The sequence below is a fragment of the Labrus mixtus genome, chromosome 16, assembly GCF_963584025.1.
Source record: "Labrus mixtus chromosome 16, fLabMix1.1, whole genome shotgun sequence".
Taxonomy (NCBI): Eukaryota; Metazoa; Chordata; class Actinopteri; order Labriformes; family Labridae; genus Labrus; species Labrus mixtus.
The window spans coordinates 5,651,961-5,676,642 of NC_083627.1; the positions used below are offsets into that span (position 1 = coordinate 5,651,961).

A 24,682-nucleotide genomic window follows, 5' to 3' on the forward strand; every position below is an offset into this window, starting at 1 on the left:
ACGGGCAAATTTACTTCTGGAACCAGAGCCGACAAAATTAGTGGGCGGAGTCACTGTTGAGCTCTGTAAGTCGGAGCTCTGTGGGCGGAGCTTCTCAAGGAAATCAGAAGAAACAAACCTCACATCTATGATTTAATAAGTCAGAGCATCCTGTCCTGTCATTCATGATGGTTTTAATATCATCATATCTTTAGTAAAAAGTGTAAATAAAAAATAATTGAACACATCCTTTACTTCTTAACCTTTAATAAAACATGCCTTATTTTCCTCCTTCAGTCCTAAATTATTTTTCCTATATTCTGTTCGAGCAGCAGAGATTGTAAACCTCAGTGTTCGACAGTGTGAAAGACTGTATATAGTGTTACAGACGTTTAGTGTAACATATAAATATGTTGATATAAATCAGCTGCAGCACCTGAAGTCCAGTTAAATCAAAATGAAGTGAACACTTTGGTCCGTGTTGTGCATCATGTTTTTTTTTTTGCTTGTCTTGGTTTTTAGTGGTGAAAGCTTCAGTGAGCTGGTGAAAAAAGGTCGAATGGATGTGTGACGTTCACGAACGCTGATGTTTGTGCTGTTTTCTGCCAGATCAGTGACTGTTCATGAATGTCTTATCACCGTAAATCTACATGGAGGGATATTGATTGGGCAGCAGCAGACAAAGGAATATTTCAGAACTGTGCATGAAAAAAAAAAAAAACATCTGTGGTTGAATAAGTGTAACAACGCTGCACCTGACTTGAGTACTAGAACATTCATGCACTTGTATATGTTTGCTTTATATTTAAAGTGATCGCTATTGTAACTTTTGGTTTGTTTGAGCTATTTATATATTTTCAATGCCACTTTTTTTGCTTCTGTTGTTTCCAATCAAAAGTTGGAAAATCTTATTTTGTGATGGATATTTTTGGAAGCTTCTGTCCGAGTCTTGCTTTTTAAAAAAATAATGTGATCTCGTGAGTTTGTTGTTTGGTTATGGAAAAAGTTGCTGATTTGAGCATTTTATCTTGATGTTCCAAATAAAAGAGTTTCTAGAAAAAGAGGAGGCGATTTTGTCTTGGATGTTCACGTCATCAGTTTGATTTATATTTGTTTATTCATATCTCCTCACCAGGCCGGCACACAGAAATGTCTTGGCCCCTGAAAGGCCCAGTGACTGTGCCCTCCCAGGATATCGTTTAAATCAACGTATGCACATTCGATCACTTCTGTTAGCGCTAGCCTCCTGGCTAACATTAGCTCCCTCTGCCTGGCTGCCATCGGCCTTTGGATGTGACTGAAATAAGTTTCTTAACAAGCTCTTGTTGGGGTCAAATGCCCGAGCCAGCACCCTCCTTTTCTTCATCCTAACTCTGCAGGTCCTGGAATGGCTACACTGGTTCAGACATAACAGTTAAGTTCACTGGGCCCGCTTACATCAGTGACATTACAAAAGAAAAGGCTCACATCATTTTTTAGAAAAGGGGGTTTACATTCGGAAACATTTCACTGAAGCAACAATAAATACAATGTTTTGGGTTTTATTGCTTTAAGAGGTCATTGCTCCTCGCTAACGAACCACACTGAGCAGGATTGTGCTTCAGTCAAAGGTCAGGATAGAAACTTTTCAGAAGAAGGAACCCAAACTTCATGAACTTATATTTCTTTCAAAGACATTCAGTTCAAGTTCAAGAGTAAATCAGTCATTAAAAATAAAACCCTCATGCATATTAAAGTGAGAAAGAAGAACTAACACGTTCTGCCTGAAGCGCTGCAGCCATGGGAAATAACACAGACACGCTTAAGTCAATTCAGACGTATCCTCGTTAGGCGTACTATTGTGTTTTATGTGAGATGGATTTTCATGGACTGTTGTGTTTGCGATAAGGAGTCAGAGTGAATGTAAAACAGAGGAACAACACATGCCGCTTTGTCTTGGTTGGATTAGTAAACAACTCTTCTCTAACACCTTTGATTCTACTTTACATGAATATATCTATTCACAAACCTGCTACAATAGAACAGAATAGAATTACTTTATTGATCCCAGACTGGGAAATTGTGGTTCAGTACACATGATCTGAATTGTTGAGTAGGACGTCTTTCATTGATTTGTTTTGATTTGTTTGCCAGCAGCACCTCTGACATCTGACTGTGACAGAATGGAAACGTTCAGGTTTCCATCCCATCAATTCCTTACTGTTCCACATAATGAGAAGACATAATAATTGATTTACCTGAGGGAATAAGTGAAAACATAAACAATGCATTTTCCCCCTTTGAATGTAAAGCAGCAGCTAATGTAAAACCAGACACCAGTTCCAGTTAACTGCTCATTTTCAGCCAAACGCCAGGACTGACAGGCGTGAGTGGAATTTCAAAAGGCTCCACATCATGTCTGTGGGGTGTAAATTATGTTTCGATGCGAGTCGTCCCCTCGACGTTGGTCTGTCAGCTCCGGACTCAGAGAGGTGTGAATGGATATAAAAATACGAAAGCAAAAGCACTGAAGGATAACGTCTCCTTCATGACAGCCTCTATATTTGTAATATTTCTGAGTGTATATATATCCGTCTGTGTGTACATATGTTAACTTGTGAATCTGCTAGTGGATGACATGAGATATATTTGTATTTAGTCCATTTTAGTCAGTTTATTCCACTAAAGAACATCTTGTTATATCGTATTCATCCATTCAGATAGTTCCAGGTAGATGTAGAGGGGCTTGTAGATAAGAGATAAGAAATACTCTTATAAGACCCCCACTTCCTTGCGTGAAATTGTGACCCAAATGTCAACCTCTCAGATGTATTTAATGAAGCGAAGAGCAGTTTGGACCTCCGATGGAACAAATCAAACATGTTGTAAAAGGACTTCATAGGCTTTGTGGCTCAGGGACCCTCCAGTTGTGAACCACCTGTTTAGACACCATCGGGCGCCAAACTTCACACAACATGAAAGTTGCTCACAGGAGCTTTGAGCTACTTTAGTGTGGTATAAAAGTATTAAAGTAGTAGTAAAAAAGTATTCTTTCTGAAAGGTTTTTTTTTTGTAGTCGTTGGTAACACAGAGCTAAACTACAGAATGCTCCCAACAAGTGCGATACGGCCCGACCGATTTATCAGCCAGCCGATAATACCGGCCGATATTAGTGATTATCGGCATTGGCTAATTTTTATCATGCAGCGATATTACTAGATTTATTCCCCAGTCAATTAGCATTTCATTTGAGTATCATTGTATAAAACTAGCAGTTCTCTGTCACCAGCAGAGGGCGCTGTATAGATTACAACAAGCATCATCACTCCCCAGCGTGTCAGGCGGTGATGCACGTGCATGAGCAGTTACTTTCCAGTTGAGTCACCGTCTTGTCTTCATTATAAATCTTTTCCACGAGTGTTTGATACCTGCATTTGTTGCATAAACACAATAAATGTATTTTTTATCTCTATCTCTAAAGATCGAAGAAAGATATTGATTGATATATCGTATCGGGTTTTTCTGCCTCCCACATATTTGTATCAGCCCCAAAAGTCCAATATGTGTCGGGCCCTATCGATTTCTTCAGTAATGGTACGGTAGGTGGAAAATGTTCCTGTTGTTGGGTTGACTTGACCCTTCAAGAAACCAAATAAGCTCTCACGTCCATAAACAAACGCTGCACTCTGAAGCCTTGAACTGAGGGGAGATTCGACCTGCATGAAAAAAGGTTTTCTGTTTATTTCTGTTTCTCGGCTCTGGCTAAAAGCCCTCACAGCTCAGCTATTGTGTGTCTGATATCTCGATCAATGCCGGAGTGTTTTCATGCTTACACCAGCTGTAATGATCTGACGTGTTTTTTTGTGGGACTGTGGGATTGATCTGTGTCCCGGGTCGATTTGCAGAAAAGACAGATTACAATGTCTGTGTGACACGAGGACATAAAAAAAAAGAAAAGAAACATAATCAATGTATCGTCGTCACCCAGAAGAGTTCAGCCTCCAACTGTTGTGTTTTATCTTCTTCTGCATTAATTGACACAAATTATTCTCCTAGGTAGTATATCGTCGCTGTCACTACCTGCCCAGCTTGCATAAACAGAGCCTGGTTCTGTTTAAAGTGACTGTGTTGTTTTGGTTGCCGTGGTAACTTAGGGCCATTAGGGAGGTTTCTTCACAGAGCATTTAAACTCATATTGGGGGACGACTGTCCTGTGTTTATTTTGGTAAACTTGCTGTGATTGTAAAAACGTGTTAATGCGCTAACAGCGATGCAATTGAGATCAGAAATTAGCGCATTCAGGTGTGTGCTATTTTGTCCCCTTTGGCGCGCCATCACAGCAAAGTCTTGTGTCTGGAAATAGTAACACTGCTGCGCCGTTTCACTGTAAAAAAGAGTAAAGTGCACCTTGTAATATCAAACTTTTTTTTTTTCATTTGGGTATTTGTCGATCTGTGGCAGGTTCCCTTTTATGTGACTAATGTCGTCACCTTTGATTCACCAGAAATTCCTTTTTCTTTCAAAATAAAAGCAGGTATTTATCCATCTGAAAGTAAAATACCCTGAGCTTAAAGAGCCCATATTATATATATATAATATATCGTATATTTAATCTATGTTCCTACTTTTGTACGTTCACAATAGCTAAAGTCAGAAAAAAGTGTCTGTTTTCATGTACTGCTCCTCCTTGCTCCCTCTACGCTCTGAGTCCGTCAGCTACGCTCTGCTGAGCCCACACTGTTAGACCCCACGTGGGCCAAGTCTGCTCTGATTGGTCTGCTGATCCGCTCTGTCGTTATTGGTCAGTTGCTCAGCACGCGTCTCGGAAATTTCGACATGAGCTGCTGGGTTTGCCACAACGAGCCAATGGACTTAGATCAGTGATCTCACACTGACAATGACGTCGGACTGACACATTTTTATCGAGGGGGGCTAGAACCGAGCGTTACATGCAGCTAATGCTACAGCTAACAGGAGGACGTAGGAGAAGCCGCGTTTTCTATGTGAATTTTTGCACATAGATGTGCCTAAACATGCACAGGACACTTGGAAAACACACTAAAGAGCATATAAAACCAGAAAAAGCAGAATATTGGACCTTTAAGACAGTACACAATGCAAAATAAAAAGTATAACAAAAACTATCTTGAAATGAAAAAGAATGAAATTTCAAACATGAAGATGAACATGATGAACTATTTAAATACACTGATTAATTGCGATGTAAAAATTGTATCGTTTGACAGCCCTAGTTTTCTTCAAGTCATTTTGTTTTGTATTGAACAGATAACAGGAAAACTTTCATCCCAGTTCAGGTTACCTGACCTTGGCTGGCTCAGTTGGTTGAGTAGGTCGTCTCTGAACCGGAAGGTCGGGAGTTCGAACCCCAGCTCCTGCAGCCACATGTCCGACGTGCCATTGGCCACTGCTTCATCAGCAACCTCTGTGAATGTGTTGGTGTGACTTTGAGTAGTGAGAAGACTAGAAAGGCGCTACACAAGCTCAAGTTCATTTACCTCAATGAGGTGTACCACATACATATTCATAGTCGTATTAACATATTTAATTCCTCCTTCAGACTCACGCTGTCTGATTGAGAGACGTTTCTTGGGCAGAAACAGCGAAGAGACATCACAGCAATTGTTCAAGATGTAAAGTAAATCTTAAAAGTAGTCTCATGCGACAGGCTATAATCAGCAGACTCTGCGGGGGTGACGGACTTGAATGAGATGAAATTAGCGCCCCTCAGGAGGTTAACACTCGCTTTCATATTAAATAGTCTGAATTTATCTTAATCAGGGGGACGGACACAGAATGTGCAGAGGATAAAGAGGGGTAACGTCGAGAGTTAAAGTGGAGAAAACAAAGTCAGATAATAAACAATGGAGAACGAGAACAGAGGAACATGATCCAGGTGAATGCAGGGAGGTAGAGGTAGGAAACTTTCTGCCTCATTAACTCTGTAATTGACGTGTTTCAGCACAATAAAACGAGGCGGTTCAGCGATAATGGCTCTGTAATGTTTCGGACACGGCAGACAGAGACGGCAACAAAGACGAGGGGTGGAGTAATTACATCCCTCCTCCTGCGACAAGAGAACAGACTCAGCTTTTTGGATTAATTACACGGGGAGAAGAACAAACTGGGTCGAGCGGCTGTCTTAAAAGAAGCCGGCGATTTGTCGCGATTTGTTGTCACGACCAGGGAAGCAAAAAAAAAAACTAAAGACGCATCCACAAAACTGGAACCAAACTTATTATGAATCTGTTGCCATGGTTACAGTATAGGTTGTATGCTGCACTACAGCGCTGTCTCAGGCTGGGGGTGTATTTTCTGCAACATGCCTGAGTGAGGGCTGCACGGCGCTGCAGTGGTTAGCGCTGTTGACTCAAGGCGAGGAGGTTCCTGGTTCGAATCCCCCCGTGGAAGGCTTTTCTCCTCTGTGCATGTGTGGGTTTCTCTCCGGGTACTCGGGGCTTCCTCCCACTGTCCAAAGACACGCTCTACAATGGCTGTAGGTGTGAATGTGAGCGTGGCTGGTTTTCTGTCTCTATATGTCATCGCTGTGATCCTTTAAAATAGAACATTGCGCCCATAAACACAAGCCACAAGTGTCCGGAAAGTGACTTCAATAAAGCGGTACAGATAAAGGATGGATGCCTGAGTGAGTCATTTATCACAAATACAGCAGGGGGGCCACTTCCTCTTACAACTACATGTTTTGATGGTTCTTAAGGTTCTCCTGCGACGGACAGCCGTGCATGCACTCTGCGTATTGTCACGTGGAATAAAGTGATTACAGTCATCAACTAATATGCCAATTCTTTTTCTGCAAATTAGTTGATTGATTTCTCAGTTTCTCAGTATGTTAAATATGAAAAAAAGCAGTGCAAAAATGCTATTTTTCGGGTTTTCCCAGATCCATAAGTAATGTCTTCAAAATATTCCTTTTTTTTCAAAACATTTAATTCCAAACCCGAGACGTTTTATTTACAAAATGTAAAAAAGCAAGCCCTAACATTGAAGAAGATGGTACCAGCAAATGTTCGACATGTGGTGCTTGGAAAATTCCTACAAAAGGAGGAATTTAATATGACAATATTTGGAGATTTGTTTTGTTTCATCGGTTCATCTTTAAACGATGTCAGCGCTACTTACTGGTGATCGACATGAGGAGCAACTGATTCAAGAGGACGTCTCAGAAGTTTGTTTTCATACTTCGAAGAGTATCATAAAGCCAAGAAAAAGCTGGCAGAAAGAAAGGTGTGAAGGAAAAAGGTGCAACTAAAAGTCGTTTTCTACTTCAGCACCACGGACAGCACCACGGACCTGTGAATAAATAGAAGAGTTAAGTTTCTGATAATTCACCACAGCTGCTCAGGCCACAGATTTGACTTGCAGAATCCTCAGTCATATGACAAACACTTCTCTTAAAGACCCCTCCTCCACACTCTGTACTCTTATCTGCTTCTAGAGGACATCGAGGGGGGGGTGGTACGTCGACGAGGAGCGGCTTTGCTAACAACATGGCATCCCCCTTCATCCATCTTCAAATCGCTTTCTGTTCCTTGGGGACCTACGACTTCTGTCCTGAGCTCTTTGAGAAAATTACTTACGGGCTGTTCAGGAACCACAAAGCCTCTGCTGACATTACCGTATTCAAGAGCCAATTTAAGATATTGAAGAGGGTCATTGATAAATCCTTCCACGCTCAGGTTACTGCTAAGAGAAGCAGTTCTGAGACTGCACGGCAGCGAAGGCATATTTTAACTTGGAGAAGAAGTTGTAGAACTTCTGTTTCAGTTAGAGGCAGCCGTCAGCCATGGCAACAAAATCCTGACACCACCTATCATCCCCTACGGCGGGATCACAGGTCGTAGTCTGTGAGAGAGAAGGCGAGGTGATGAAGGAAACAAGATCAGCACTGAAAAAGGAATAAAAGAGAGGAGCTGGAACAACAACACTTCCTTGCAACGTTATCTCAAAGAATCAGCCAATAGAGTTTTACTAATATACTGTACTGAACCAAACCGGACTGCTTGGTGGAAACAGGGCTGTATAAACCTCGGTACCCGAGTCCAGCTGTCCAGGATGGATGTTAACGCACGGTGTGACCAGCCTCTTGTGGAGAGACGACCATGTGATTACCTCCCCTCCAGCTTCTGTTCCCATCAGGGGAGAAGTCCTATTCATTACCAAACAGTCTGCAATCAGCTCAGTAGTGATTCACCTGCAGTCCCTCTGTTGTAGAGAGAAAGAAAGCTTGTTTACTTTAATCGTTTAATCATTTAAGTTGCTGCCGGTTAGAGCTGCAGAGAGAAGCAGATTCATCAGGGAGGAGCTTTAATCACAAACTGTAATATCAGGTGCACATGAAACACTAATTTAAAACGCTCATATGAGAGGAACAAGACTCGACACAGTTATACTCATATTTACAAACTGAAGGAGCTACGTGTGAATAGATTGTGAAGAAAATAAGAAAGTGGGACATTCTGTGTCTTTCCAAAGCCTCGCCCCCACACGTGTTTTTTTTTGTGTGTTTGATTTGAAGTATTGATTTTAAAATTCTTTAAATAACTGGGGCGCTGGCGGCACAGTGGTTAGTGTGCACGCCCCATATATGGAGGCTGTAGTCCTCAAAGCGGGCGGCCCAGGTTCAAATCCGACCTGTGGCTCCTTTCCCGCATGTCATTCCCCACTCTCTCTCTCTCTCTCTCCCTGATTTCCGACTCTATCCACTGTCCTATCGATCAAATAAAAGGCACAGAAAGCCCAAAAATAAATCTTAAATTTTTTTTTTTTTTTAAATTCTTTAAATAACTTTTAAAACACAACACGGTCTTACCCCCCCTCCCCCTCCCCCCTCTTACATCACAGAACGTTTCACTTCTTGTGCTCCAAGCCGAGATCTCAGATCATCAAAAGCACCTTTATTCGTCGTTCCTAGATGTAGGCTGGTAACCAAGGGCAACCGGGCATCTGCCATCTGAGCCCTTGAGCTCTGGAACTTTCTACCCGAAAACATTAAGCTGGCAAACTCTGCACCTGTTTTGAAATCTTTGCTTGAAACCTATTTTTTTATAGGACAGTGTTTATAATGATTGATTAGTAGTTCATGTCCTGCTTTAATTAACTCTAATCTAATTCTTATTTTAAATGTTTTAACTCGCCAAAGTTTTATCCTGTGTATTTTGTGAAGCATCTATCTATCTATCTATTATCAAATTACTGAAGTTGCATCTGTAATTAAAAATAACAAAATAAAGGCTGGTGGTTTTATTTGAGCCGGCTGCAGATCTCTGTTGTCTCAGGAAACCTGATTTTTAATTTAGAGTGAGATCAGGTTTCTTGACCCTGCAGCCGAGGAAGCTCATTCACCAAGACTGATTGAGTTTCTTCCAGAACAAACGGAGCTGCCAATCTACAAAAAAAAAAAAAGCACTTTTAATAAAGTTCTCAATAAGGCAGCTCTTAAAGGCATGTCGTGTTTACCTGAGAGCAGCAACAAAGACGCAGACGGGGTGCAGCGGCCACGTTTCATTAACCAGTTCTCTGCGGTGAAATTGCTCAACTGTGTGTGTTTTTTTTTCCCTCTCAGGGTCTGAGTTAAGGTAAACAAACCTCATCCACTGAGATATTAGCTGATAAAAAACAAGGGTTGCAGCCTAATTCAATTGGACACCAGTAATCTAATAAAAACTGAAAGTCAAACTGGATTTTCCTGAGCGACACAATGACAAGAGGAGAGAGAGAGAGGGCTGATTACCGGAGGCCTACGATGTGGTGCGACGAGGAGAAAACAAATGACCTCAGAAAGCGGCGGGACTCGGGAGGAGCTGAGGACACAAATTGCAGATAGTTTTCACAAAATTGCCCTTCCTGATGAAGGCGATTGAATCGTAAAGCCAAACTGCCTTTGACTGCTCCTCGGTTGTTCCAGTTCACACAACACCACCAATTTCAGGCTAGATTAATAAATTGTTTAGCGCTGTTTTCTCTACAATTTGAGGCCGTGTGCAGTTTTTTTTTTTTTCACCAGACAGAAAAACACACACTCTTCAGGCTGATGATTATTGCTGCTTTCAGGAGAGACACAGATATGAATCTATTTCCCGGAGAAGTCAAAGGTGATGTTGTGTTTATGCCTCCTGCTCATCTCTGAATCCCTCCTGTTTGTGTCTCTTTATTTTTTTTCCGCCTTTCAAATCAATGAAAAAACAGCAAGTGGAGTTTTCTTAGAAAAAAAAAAATCCATTAGTGTTTCTCTTGTTTTTTTTATCTGTCTTTGTTGTTGGATTGAATGAGTGTCCTTCCTTCTGGGGCTTCTTAAAATGGAAAATGAAAATGTCACTGCTGAACAAGACAGGAAGAAAGATGTTTCCGGAAAAAGGATTTTGGCAAGCGTATAAAAATGCAGCTTTGTCCATGATGTTGTTTTGATGATTATGTGTAACATGACTTTTTATATGATGTGAAATATAACTGTTTAAAATTTTGATTGACTAAGTAAGTAACCGTGTAATAAGTGGAATAATTTAGATAATGCTGTTGCCCCGTAGGAACTCCTTAAGGGTGAGCGAGACCCCCCCCCCACATTGTATCGGGGTCCTGGTCAACCCTGTTCTGTGAAAACAACCCGCTCACTATACACTATCCCTAACCACCCCATGTGAAATGTCACCGTTTAATGATGTGCAAAGTGACTTTTAATATGATGTGAAATATCACTTTTTATTACACAGCTGTTACATACTTGATTATGATTTGCTAATTACTCATAACAACGGTCTGCTGTTTCTGGATAGATCACCGTTGTTTAGAAGAACGAACCGTTCCTAAAAAAAAGGAAACGGTTGCTAGGGAAGTGGATCTAATCCAAGAGGCAATTTATGTAGTTTCTTGACTGTGACGGTGTCTTTCTGTCTATGACTTTTTATATGATGTGTACTTAGGTTTTTTACCCAGACATACTTAGATTTTTGTTTCTTTACATGTAATCCTTGAACACTTTAGATTTAATATTAAACATTTACTCATGTTCTAAGTTATCGTGAATAACCAAAATGCTCAAAAATCAAACATTATAACTCCCTTCCACCGCTCTCATGTTCCCAAGTAGCACATCGATGGTTCTGGCAGAGACATCCATCAGCTGCACCACACAAATAGATCAATGTAATTTTAAAAGAAGAATAAGAAATAAATAGCCTTTCGATGTGATTGGATCTTTTTGGGCGTCTTCAGATCTGTCCAAGATTGAAGCTAATTCAGCAGGAAGCAGAGCGATGTGTGAAACGTGTTTATGGAAATGAATCTCCGCTTCATGCTTTTACAGTAATGATTCTTAAATGATCCAAGGAGAGGGATTTCCCGTCGGCGTCCTCTTCCCCACTGACCATCTGACTAAACACTCCAAGCAGCCGTGTGTGCAGCACAGCCGGCCCTCAGTGAACCACACATTCATCAAGAGGGATCCAATCCTCTCTGGATTTATGAACTGGAATACATGGAGTTGCAAACATCCACAATACTGCAGGGAGCATCGACAGTGGAGGACATATGTGAAAGGTATATTTACTGCACAAACAGGTTGAATTAAAGCTTCCAGACATGTATGTTTATCTGATTGTTTCCTTTAATGAATATCCTGAAAACAAATCCCCTTTATTGGATGTTTATTTTGATTATTTGTGTTGCCTTACCTTTCGACTCACAGACATTTGACTGGACAGGTAAAACACACATTTGCACATGAGTAAGTTTTTATCGCTGACCAGTAAACACATCTTCAGGTTGGAATGATTAATCCTTTAAAAGGTTACCGAGATGAAAATGTAAAACTAACAGTAGTCCCAGATCTAATTATTATTGACCTTTAGAACAAACAGGTTACTGGAGGTCAGGATGAAAAGTCTCTCATTGGTCGCTCTGAAGCCCAGGATCGGTTTATCGGAGTCCAGGCTGGCAACCTGCTGCTTGGCAACCTGCCCTACCTGTCTGCCCTGCTTCCTGTTGAACAGGACGGTTTCCACCGGCGACGGCTGTCTGTAGATGAAAGCCCGTCGGAGACACTCGCACAAAGAGGCGTAGGAGAAGTTTGGAGCGCAGGTGGCAAACTTTTTATCCCGTTTGGACGCCTGGACGTAGCCTGTGACGGAAGGAGAGCGGAGGATGGTTAAAGTTAGGGTTCTAAGGATTTAGGGACATTTTTGAAGTGAGTTTGCAGAATGTAAGCAGCTGATAATCACTCCCATCAAACCACCCTTCTAAACCAATAGCAGAACTTAAGCGGATCAGTGGCGGACATTTGTCTTCATCCAAGGGGGACATGACAGAAAAAGCCTGAGAACCACTTCTCTGTGTCGACTGATTCAATGTATGCCAAAAGACCAGTACACACTGACACATTTTCAAAGATTATTTCTTGGTCTTTTGGACTCTGTTTGATAGGACAACTTGAAAGAGAGTGGGGGATGACATGCACCAACTGGCGAGTTGAACCAGCAATCATAGTGACGAGGACTTTAGCCTTTAAGGCTCTGACACACCAAGGAGACTGATGGCTGTCGGTCCTAGTTGAACTGTCGGTGTGCGGTCGTTGCCTTAGTTTTTACGTTTTTTCCGTCGGCCCGATTCGTCATGTTGAATCGGCGTCGGGGCGGTTGGTGAGAGGAATCTGTCTGATTGGCTGTTTGGAGGTTTCATGTAACTCCAGCTCTCAGCACAGAGTCGGGAAAAGCCCCTTGAGCAAGCCGCTGTAGTATTCACGCTTTCAACCATTTAATGTGGTTTCAGTGTTGTCCTTTGTGGTTGGGGAGCCCTCACCCCACATCCCTGCATCTCCATCCTCACCCCCAAACCCCCCCCCCCCCATTTTATCCATTAATACATATATATTTTCTAGTTTAACACGACTCAACCTTTACTCGTGATGTACTCACTTTGTTGCTGTTTTTCACTCTTTCAGTCTTAAGTACCTCCTGTTCATCTAGTTTGTCGTTTCTTTGTTGGCTTGTTGTCATGTCATAAGTCCTCTTCTTTCTGTCTTTGTCACTGGTTGTTTTTATTGTCCAGCGTATATAAAATGGACTCTCGCTGTCGTGTAGTGGGGAAAGTATTTATAGTAATAATGTTTGTTTCTCTCGCGTGGTTTTAGATTCATTAACATGTTCTCAGCATGTACTCTTCAGAGACTCACATGGGTCTCGTTTCTGAATAATATCACCAGGGATCCACGTGCCATCTTGTATTCGATGATGTATTCCAAACAGAGACGAGCAGATGGTTAATCTCTGCTTAGTTGAGAAAAAGACTAATGGCGACGTTTAAACTGTCAGAGTGAAAAGCGGGGTCTAAATGAGTTACAGATGTCGTCGTTGGGGAGAGATTAAAGAGACAATAAATGAAATGAATAAATTATAAGATTGTCTACGCTGCCGGGTATCAGCACGCCAAAGCCCATCCCTGCAGTAATGCGGGCGCCATGCTGGACTATAGCGGTAAGAGAAGGCTGAGCCAAAACGCAAAGCCACTCAATCTACGTTCCAACCCTCACCTATCGTCATGAACTTTATGTACGGACCAAAAGAACGAGATTGCTGATACAAGGGGCTGAAATTAGTTTCCTCCAAAGGGGGGCTGGTTTCAGCTTTAGAGATAGAGGGGAGGACTTTGGACATCTGGAGGCAGCTTGGTGTAGATCTGCTGCTCAAATCGAGCCAGTCGAGGTGGTGATTAAGATCCTCTTGTTCACCTGCCTGTAGACGTCTTCTGGGCATGCTCAACTGGGGGGTAGAACCAAAACCAGCTGGAGGGATCCATTCTGGTCTGGGAATCCATAAGAGGAACTATAAAGTGTTGCTGGGGAGAGGGTCAACTTGCTCAGCCTGAAGTAACCGCGACTCGGCCCACGGATTAGCGGAAGGAAATGTTTGGATGGATGGATGGATGATGAGATAAACAGAAACTCTTAATATGGCTAATCTGGTATTTAACTTAAGATTTTGAGTTGCACGATCACAACACAAGAAACACAATGCATCGTCCAGTTAACGCCCAATTTAATGACTTTTGTTTTTTCTGAATGGTTTTTCATGGTGAGTCACAAGAAACGTATAAACGGTCCCATTTGAAGCCTTTTTCACATCTTTCTTTTTGTGTCCATGAAGGCTACAAAAACTTCTGTTTGGATTGTCTGTGTGTGTGTTTTTGTGTGTGTTGCTTGTTGCATCCTGAAGGACTGATACCATCCACCTGTGGCGCCTACTTGAGAAGTGTGAAGATAAACCAGCCATTACTCTGGACGCAGCTTCATTTTCGTTCAGCTCTTCACTTTGTCTCGTTGTCTGTATTTGTTAAAGGTTCTGAAAAGAAGGACTTACTGGGCGAGCGGTTGCCGTGTTTTCTTCTTTCGGCTTTTTGGCGGATTTGCAAACCAACAATGTGCACGCTGCCACCTGCTGTATCCGACTGTGTACATACACAAGTGTCTAATGTGAACGCAGACCATCAGGGGAGACGAGGCACAAAACAACGTGAAAACCTGATTGGAAACCTGAGCAGAAGAAGTTTCCCGTTGCAGCTCTTACCCAGAGCGTTGAAGGTGGCGATGTGCTCCCACATGTTGCTGGGTTGGTCCGGACGAGGCTGCCACAGCAGAGCGTCCACGTCGTGTCTGAGGCAGAGACACGGCATGTCAGAGGGGTTCACGTCCACTGTGAACAGGTACTGATGGCTGCCCAGATTCACCTGCAGACAAACACGCACACACACACACACACACACACACACACACAAGGGAAAGGTGGAGGTGTGAATTGAAGTCACCACTGATTCTGACAGTCATCCTTTAATAAAAAAAACGGGGAAACGGATTAACAAGTATCCTCTTCATGTGTCCCTCTATGACACAGGAGAACATCCATCCTTTCTCTCTTCCTTCCTTCCTTCATATATGCCTTTCCACTCTCTCTCCTTTTCCTCTTTCCTTAACACCTTTTCTTTCTTCCTACCTTCCTTCCTTCATTCTCTCCTCTCTAACTTCTTCCTTTGCCAACATACTTCCTTCCTTTTTGTCTTCCTTACCTACCGTCTTCTTATTTCACTTCTTATTTGTATCTTTCCTTCCTTCCCGCTTTCTCACCTCCCTTTGTGACCTCTTCTCTTTCTTCACCTGTTTTAATTAAACAATTTTAATGAGATTTTAAACTTTAACTTAACTCTTTTTATATTTTTACTTTATTTATTTCAATTTAATTATTTTTATTTGAATATATTTTCAGATTTAATAATCTCAGTGATTTTTTTATTTTCTTTTTCCCTCTGTCATGATGCTTTTGATGTCTTGTGTGAAGCACTTTGAATTGCCTTGTTGTTGAAATGTGCTATATAAATAAACTTGCCTTGCCTTCTCTTCCTGTATTCTTCCTCTTTGTGTCCAAGTTTTCTTTCGACCTCCTTCCTTTATTTTCGTCCTCTCAACCTCTAACCTCATCCTTCTAACTGTCTCTCTATTGATAAAATCATCTTTGGTTGTTTCTTTTTACACCCTCCAATGTCCTTCTGTGTTATGTTAAAAGTTTGAATCTTTCTTTATCATAAAGGCCATCTGATGTGGACTGTGGTTGGAAGGATTCATTAAAGACTTTCTTCTCTTTCTTTAATACTCACAGAACATTTCTGTCTTTTTAAATGGTAGACCAAATATGAAAATACAAACAATACGTATACAATAAATGGAGGGATGCAGATTTTGTATGTGGCAGCTCTCCTTCTGATCACAAAGCTGAACTGGATGGTTAGTGATCACTACCTTAAACATCTCTGTATTTGCTCCACATTCACTTCACTGTGATGTGTGAGCCTGCTTGACATAATTACATCGGTGCAGTTTGCACCTCTCCCACTCTGACTCCATTTGTATTTGGAAAGAAAATAACCATTGCTGTGACATAATTACTCCTCAGCATCTGACAGTTCACACCGATCTCGCTCTCTCAGAGTCCACTGACATCCTGCAAATCTGCCTGCCGGCGAGTCTCCGAGGCTGTCAGGCTGTCCTCCCATCTCAGCACGCACTTGACAGGCATTGAAAAAAAAAAAAAATCAGCATAAAACAGCTTGTATGTTGGTGCTGATCGCTGATAGTTGTGAGAAAATGACAGGGCGTTTAGCGAGTCATCACTCCTCCACTCCAACACTCATTTTCCTGACACTTGTGTTTGACGTGCAGATGTTGCTCAGAGCAGTTTGACTGACGAGGATGAAACCTACAGCCACGATCATCAAGAAAATGAGTTTTTTTTATAATTATGACGTGCTCGTGTGGCAGTGGTTAACGTCCTGGTTGGCATCCCCGTCCGACAGAAACCTCTCTGTGTGGTCTTTGCATGTTCTCCCCGTGGATGTGTTAACTGCTGACTCTAAAACTTCCCCGTAGGTGTGAGTGTGAGTGTGGCTGGTTGTCTGTCTCTATATGTCATCCTGTGATTGACAGGTCAACAGTCCAGGGTGTAACCCCGCCTCTCGCCAAATGACAGCTGGGATCGGCTCCTTCCCCCCCTAGCGACCCCGAACAGAAAAAGCGGTAAAGATAATGGATGGATCAAACAGCTGATGTCAAAATGATGTAAAATAGTTCAGTACGCCTCCATGCACAAAGACTCAAAACCCCACGGCTCCCCAACACTCCCTTTTGCGAGTCTTTGTCCATCATATCGAGTGATTTTTTTTTTTCCACAACTCAGCACCTAAATAAGTGATGCGAGTGTGTTTGCTGACTTTTTCAGGGGTGGTTTCCTAACACTCCTTTTGCAAAGATTGAGAGATAAAAAATGTTTTAAATATAAACACCAAAGTAAAGTAAAAGACCTTCTGGTAGATCGAAGGTTACGACGTTAACTTAACAATGGAAAAAGGAACTTGTCACTGATCAAAAGCTGAATGAAAACAGTAAAAATAAACGGTGAAGAAGTGAAATGTTTGACGTCACGCTGAGGTGTCTGAGAGTTTTTTTTTTTTTTTTTAAAGTGAAATGAGACATTCAAAGGCGCAGAGGTGTCGTTGTCTTCCATGTGTTAATATTGACTTTCCTACTTTTCATCTGAGAAGAAGCTTCAGACGCAACACGGAGAATAAAAAGTCATCAATAAAGAATTAACGCTGATATTTTGACACTCACAGTTTCAAAATGGAAAGAAAATAAAAATCCTTTTGATAAGCTTTCATACTCTCAGAAAATCTCATAAACTCTCGGCTCACATCTGACATCGAAGACGGTCAATTATTCTGAACTGTTGCTCACAGCTGCAGGACGCAGTGCAGATATTCTATACTCTGTTATTTGGGTTATTGAGTGATGTGCACTTGGGGACTGGAAACTGATTCATTTTGGGAGCAAGCTCAACCCACAGGTAACTTTAATTAAAATTTCACAACACGGATAAACAACAACTAGATCCTCAAACACACCTGCAAGACATCATGACTCGTTTTTTTGTTTCACTCTGTAAGTCAGGACATTTTGGAAATCACAGCCGAAGTATAATCACGGTGTGAGCCGGGTTCTTTGAAAGTGAGACCATGTCCTCTGATATTCTTTGGCTTTAATGGTCACAGTCCAGCGGATCTTATCTCATTACTTTTACAGAAACACCTCACCCAGCAGGGGGCTCAGGTCTAACCTTACAAAAGACTTGTAATAGGAAGCTCAAACCATCGACAAAAGGGATAATTTGAGCAGAAGAAAAGAAATATAATACCAGTTTCTATTCTGCTTTGGTTTCTTTCCAAAGCCATGGCTGAGCGAGGAGAATTTAACAGCAGAACAAAGCAGACGATTAACCTTTTAAATCCATAAGACAGAAAGAAAAATCCTTCAAACTCCCTCACTGTGAAACCAAGATAAAGGTATTTAAAATAAAGAGAAATACAACATGAAAGGGGAGCTGAACTCTGAGGACCAGAGGATTTAAAAAATAAAATAATGATAATAGATCGACATTTCTCTGAATACTCAAAGACGCGATGTCTGCAGACGACCTGGACAATATGAATGTGATGTGAGAACTTAAAGGAAAAATAAGTGAACTTGTATGTAAAAATCATCATTTACTCAGATTTTCTTTTATTACTCAGTGCCTATTATCCTTTACAACCACAACTCTGTGGTTACAACTTCTCGAATCTGCCGCTACAACTGCACAAACTACTTTTCACATTTTGCGAGACGTCTGAAGCAAAACAAATTTGTACTTGTAGAAATGCCCCACACACACACACGGGAGAGCATGGGGGAGGATTGACCAATCAGAAGGGAGGAATTGGAGACGAAGCGCATAGTTTCCCTCTGCAGGTACCGTTGTGAAGATAGTTTCATGTTTGACATTCGCCTGTTTTCGCGTTGATTACCGTCAATAGCTCCGAGTCAAAGCCTCGATTTCTCACAGTTTGGGGATGTGTTGGAGAGTAGATTAAGGCAGACGTTTCACAGTTTTGATAAACTTCAAATAACCAAAAATGACGACGCAGCTGGGAGCGCAAAGAACTGAATGTCTGTCGACTATGGGCGGAGTTAGGGACCGTCGTAAAAGTGCAATACTGCTCATTTCAATATTCAATAACTTCTTTGTTTTTCAACATAAACATCTCAATCCACTGCTATTATAGAAGGTGACAGCCCTTAACATTTCACACCAATTAATACAAAATTAAAAAAAATTAAAATAACTCTGGGTTGGAATTTCAATGGCCTTCTCATTTCTGAATTTATTGACATCCTCTCGCAACTTTCACAGCTCATAGTTTGTGAAGAAATGAGAAAGCTATTGAAATTCCAACCTTGAAGATTGCACATTCTACAAGCTCTCACATTTTGTCCTGACTGTCTACAATGAGTGAGAAGCTTCAGTCCCGCTGGCTGTGTTGTTGTCAGTGCCGTGTTTACATGGACGGGACGGCCTTGTGTATAAAAGCTGTTTAAGTCAAGGACTACAGAAAATAAAAAGAATATACTCACTGATTATTTGGATGTCATGAAAGCGTTTTTAGATCACGGTCATTCTGTGTCAGTTCATGTGCAATATGAAGCTATGAGCGCTAACGTTAGCCTGCTAACACAACAATGCACACCACCGGTGATTGCAGCTCGAGCAAAGGACAATCTAGTCCGCCGCTTGCGATTAATTACGGTGCGTTCTAATTCATAACTCCTTCCTGTGAACTCGAGTGGAGAGGGGTTGGAGGTGTGTCTCTGGAGGAGAGCGACGGCTTCAGAATAGCGGAGCAGTTTTTTTTTTTTTTTGGTGTCACGCTGGTGCTCAAGCGGCGACATCTACTGGATCAAAAAAGTCGATCATTCTTCCTTTAAATGTCAACGCAAAGAGGCGGGAAAGCAAAGATTTGAAACATTCGAGTGTCTGAGCCGTGAGCCTGAACAAAGTAGTCGGGACGTTCTATAACGTCTCTTGTTTGATGGGTCCCATGATTCATTCAGTACACAGCACTGTTTGAGCTTCTTCTACAGTCTAGTAATCCAGATTTCCTGAACCTGAAAAGAATAAACTTTCAGGCGAGTACTCTTTCTTTAAGCTCAGTAGACAGAGATAGTAAGACAGCTAAACTAATGCATCTGCACACAGAGGCCAGATGTCTGTGATAACAGCTGAAATGCCAAATCTCAGTAGTCATCATTACCACCGCAGCATTCGCCATGTTCCCGTCAAGGTGCCTCACACTCGAGGATTAACGATTGTTTATTTAGACTCTCTGCTGGAAGAGACGACGAGCTTTGTCTTTTAAATCTGCACCTTTTTCTTTGACTGTAAAGGAAATGTTTGATTCAAAAAATATCACTTAGTCTGTTGTTTTTATAGATATATGATACTAGATTAGCTTTCCCCCTCGCGGGATCAAATTTTCTGGTTCTCGTGTACTTTCCTGATACTTATATATTATATTTCCTTGATACTTTCCTCTCTCGGCTCTCACTGAGGTTCTTGGTTATCACAGGAAGGCTGAAATGTTCCTTTTGAAGGACGGCTGAAGCCTGCAGTAAACAAACAGATGTACAGATAGAGTCCATTGTGCAGGTTTTACAGATAAATTCAGTGGATATGACTCAAAGCCTGCCTCTGAGGAACACACGTAAAACCTTTCGCATTCTTCTCCGATGGGATTGGAACCAAAAGCACGTCGACAAAAGAGGCCAAATTAACAAGAGGTGCTACTATTTTCGGCTAAAAGGTTTTTATAATAAAGGTCAGCAGTATATATCCTGGTGGGCAGCACTGAGGCGACACAATAAGAGAAAGCGGGGCGAATAGAAAAGCTAAGGCTTCCTGGAGGACTTACAGATAAAAACAGGAAAACACACGGCCGTCTGTACGCACTCACATGTTCACTCACATGTGGAACAAACAGACTCGACTGTGCTTCAAAAAGCACACTAAAAGGTACGACCGGTGCAGCTTACTTTAAGGCAGCCGCTCGCAGGTTTGCACAAACTAAATGGAGGCAGCAACATTGAAGGGTTTCGTATTCATGGAGAGCTCTTCATCAAACGGCACAGAAACTCTGGCCCTTACATTCATACTCATTCTTCTTCTCTCATCACGTTATGAAAGGGTTCATTTGGAGAATAAACAGTGACGTTATTTTGTGCAAATGAAACTGAAAAACTGAAAGACGATGTTCACTAATGAATAGAGCTTTTTAAAAACAACCTGCTGTTTGTGTTTTGGGATGAGAGAAACATTCACTGACGCTCTTTATTCTGCATTTCTAAAAAACACAGAGTTAAGACTGACACCTTTCATTACACCATTAGGGAGACTGGTTCAAACAGCGTATAAATCTGACTCAAAAACAAAACAGAACTTTTATTAAAACCACATTTTCCTCTGCAGTTCTGAGTCTTTTTTTTTTTTTTTTTTTTAAATCTCCATCGCTGAAACATCAGCCTCGTCTTCAAGTAAAACAGCCGCATGTTAAGTCTTTCTATCTGACGGGAAATAATGAAGATGGAAGCACGCTCAGCGCAGTTGTTACTTGTCTTTCCTTTAACACTCACAGGATGGAGGATAACAAACGCTCCAGTCTTCTTCCATAATTGGCGTTTTTGAGCAAACCCCCCCCTGTTGCTTCAGAGTAATTGGAAGGAAAAAAAAAAAAATAACACAAGGCTGAGGTGTCAGTGTGTAGCCCTCCCCATTACGTGTTGTACACCACATTCCTCTAGAAGCAGCTGTTTATAGCGCTGGGTATCTTCGGGTGTCTCACAATTGGATTTTGATTCTTGGGCTCACGATTAGATTTAGAATCTATTCTGGATCTACGGATTCAAAGTCTGTTTATGAATTAGTACATACTGCAGGATCTGCTCCAGTCATCTGTGAGACTGGCTGAATTTCTAGTTGCTCCATTTTTCATTCTACTGAGTTGAAAAGCTAGCATTAGCACTTAGCAGGGAGTGACCGATTAGCAAAAAATAAATCGATTTTTGTAAGTTATGAAGCTATTAAAAATCTCGGAAGATAAGAATCTCGATTTTTTTTCCCACCTCTAGCTGTTTCTAAAAGGAATTCTCTTTTTCAACACACCTGAACATTTAGCTTGCAGAGTTTTATGATGAAAAAGAAGGATTCCCTTTTTTTTTTTTGGCTAACTTAACTTGTTGGGACTTGGAGGGTCGCCAGTGCAAGCCCCAGTGAGGACCATAATATGTAATTTGGTCTGGAGGCTGGAGAGGTGCCAGGTCACTTCCCGGGGTACTGCTGAAGTGCCCTCAATCAAGGCACCAAACCTCCAACAGCTGAGGCGCGCTCCCTGTGTAGCAGCCTCACTCTGACATCTCTCCACTGATGTCCACACCTCCTGTTTGTGCATGTGTGTAATCCGAGCCGAGATGTGTGAGAGAAGCATGTCTCTAAATAACAGAGAGTGAAACCAGAATTTCCCTGCTTCCCAGCATTTTTGCAGAGCTTCTGTGCAAGTTGAGCATGAAGCGATTGGGATGAGGGTCTGAACCTCCACGTCTGAGGCCATGGATCTGGGACAGAAAATGGATGGATTGCTCCCTTCAGGTGGGGAGTAAGTGTTGGGTGTTGGGTAATGACCGATTGGTTTGTTATGATATGAATCGAGATGCAAGATTTAATATTTATTCAAGATTGAAATTCTGGGGCGCTGGTGGCGCAGTGGTTAGGGCGCGCGCCCCATGTATGGAGGCCCTCGTCTCAAGCGGGCGGCCCGGGTTCACATCCCACCTGTGGCTTCTTTCCCGCATGTCATTCCCCACTCTCTCTCTCTCCCTGGTTTCCGACTCTATCCACTGTCCTATCTCTCCATTAAAAGCCACAAAAAGCCCAAAAATAAATCTTAAAAAAAAAAAAAAAAAAAACAGATTGAAATTTTGAGAGAATCACATAAAAATGATCCACAAAGAGTTTTGATTGCCAGCCTGGTAAGCGCTTTTAAAGTGAACTTTGAGATTTATTGAGCATGATGACAATGAGTAAATGCCGTCTTTGATGCACAGCATTTATTCACCAGGTGGAATGATTAATCCATTTCTTTGGATATCAATCGACAAGTCCACGCCTTCCTCCGCACAAAAACACAAATGGCAGATTGCTGACTCGCTTCTGACCGACACAACAGAAAATCAATTAAACACAGAGGGAGAAGCAGGACTCGACGTCGGTGCTTCACAACCTGTTTAAAATCTTGCCTGCCCAATGAAACCTGTGACATTTCAATTCAAACACAACCGCTCTAAGTAATCCTGCTAAGTGACATGTTGTACTCTCAAATTCATCCTGAGAATGAGCGATTATAAAAATAGATGTGAGCTTTTAAAGATGCAGCTGGTTGCTATTCGAGTCACGAGGGGGCTGTGGTGGATATAAAGGTGGTGTGCATGTTCCTGCTTTACCAGGTCTTTGTGGAGCTCTCTGGTCAAGTGGCTTGTTAAAGGGCAAGGCTGCTCACAGGGGGTGGGGGGCTGAATTTAATCATGTGTGAGCATCGGGTAGCCAACAGTGCACTTGAGGGAAATGAAGGATGGAAGAAGACGAGAGAAAGGGCTGAAAATGTGAAATGCGAGGGTCTCTGGGTGAAAGACTGGAGGTTTAAAGTGTTTACCAGAGAAGGAGAGGGGGTGTTACTCACCACCTGAGTGGGCTTCAGGGATTCTCCGTCAAAGTGTGTGAGGCTGAAGCTGTCCTCTGGAAAGCCATCACAGTCCTCCAGCTCATGAGAGTTGCAGGGGGGCTTGTCTCTGTCGGGGTTCCCATTCTGGTTGTAAAGGAGAAACAAACAGGGGACAAGACAGACGGCCATGGTTACACTTGTTTTGCATGTATTTCCATTTAAAAAGGCTTCATCTGCACCGAGGACCTCAAGTGGGAACAGATGAGACTAATGAAGGATCGGGCCAGGGGAGGTTAACGCCAAAAAATGCTAACAAACATGAGAGTGTGATGATGATGTGAACAAGACCGAGGCGCTACAGGAGGAGGAGGAGGAGGAGCTGAAGAGGGTGAGGACTGACATGAGAGAGGTGCAGAGAGAAGAGATGCTAAAAGCTAGACGGACTTAAAAAAAATAAAAGGTTTGGAAGGTCAGGATGAAACCTCCGGAGAAAAACAAACACAGAGCAATGATTCATGGAAGCTGAATGTCAGAGTAATATTTTCCAGCACTTACTGCTGATTGATTTCACACCACAATGTTTCAACCAGAAAAAACAAGACGCCACCGGGGCGGCGAGGTTATCTATTTCATGACTTGACCGTCACAGATTTTGTTTCCTTTGTACGTCTGTGTGTAATTAAACCGTTGAGACACCGTTTCAAATGACCACAGTTGACGTGCGTTTTTTATGTTAATGTGTATTTTGATCTGAGATTGAGAAGTCACCTGCAACATATCAGACGACAACACAGCTTCTGGGAGTATGTAGACTGTATGAAAACATGAAAGTAGACCCACCGATTACTGAAGGGGTATTTCATGAAGCCCGACAATGGCGGGTCCCCATATTGGAAACGGTGTCTCAACCTAACTTTCAGTCAGCCAAACAACTGACTAAGAGGCGGACATTCAGCCTCTTGTCGAACAGCTACTCTGTGCTTGTAGTCGGATAAGCCACGCCCCTAATCATGCCTACCTCTTCATTAACTTTGTACACTCTGCCGATTAAGATCTAAATCGTTTTTTGTACCAGGCTGTAAACAAGCTGAGTTCTGCTGCAAAAATTGCACTTGTGACTTTTGGAGCCAGTCTCCAGTGGACACTTGAGGAACTGCACATTTTTGCACTTCCTCGTCGGCTTCTTTTTTTCTTTATTTTTTTTAACACTGGAGGTGGTCGCTTGGGGAGCAGCTGCCACTGCTTTGGGACTTCCTGTTCAGCCAGCTAGTAGCGTGAAAGAGGATTTCTGGAAGACTTCCTGTTAAGAAGCTTTATCTGTGACGGCGCAGCGGCATGTTGTAAAGAGATGGCCTACCAAGTCCTCAGAGGTGAGGTGCGTCAGTCTCTCGTGGATCAGGGCGGCCTGCTCGTCACTCATCACGTACTCGCCTCTCTTGTCTCCCATCACAAGCTCCGCCCACATCGGCCCCTCACTGCGCTTCTGCAGGCTCACCTCCAGGCTGAGGGCAAATTAAAATACACAAACAATTAAACACACTGATGAGTCACAATATGTATGTGTTGACATGCA

At 42.2% G+C, this 24,682-nt stretch overlaps 1 protein-coding gene and 1 long non-coding RNA gene across 2 annotated transcripts in view; one reads left to right on the plus strand and one right to left on the minus strand.

The window, feature by feature from the left end:
• The window catches only part of LOC132990656 (uncharacterized), a 316,893-nt gene extending 300,450 nt beyond the window's left edge, over positions 1–16,443 (plus strand). Inside the window, exon 3 of the long non-coding RNA XR_009676085.1 lies at positions 16,407–16,443. This is a non-coding gene — a long non-coding RNA (uncharacterized LOC132990656). The remainder of the gene's footprint in view (positions 1–16,406) is intronic.
• Positions 11,577–24,682, minus strand: part of nudcd1 (NudC domain containing 1) — a 33,843-nt gene continuing 20,737 nt past the window's right edge. The window contains exons 7-10 of the mRNA XM_061059001.1: positions 24,467–24,611; positions 23,128–23,253; positions 14,550–14,709; positions 11,577–12,109 (exon numbers count right to left, since the gene is read on the minus strand). Of these exons, the coding sequence (XP_060914984.1) occupies positions 11,820–12,109; positions 14,550–14,709; positions 23,128–23,253; positions 24,467–24,611 (721 nt within the window). The 3' untranslated portion in view covers positions 11,577–11,819. The remainder of the gene's footprint in view (positions 12,110–14,549; positions 14,710–23,127; positions 23,254–24,466; positions 24,612–24,682) is intronic.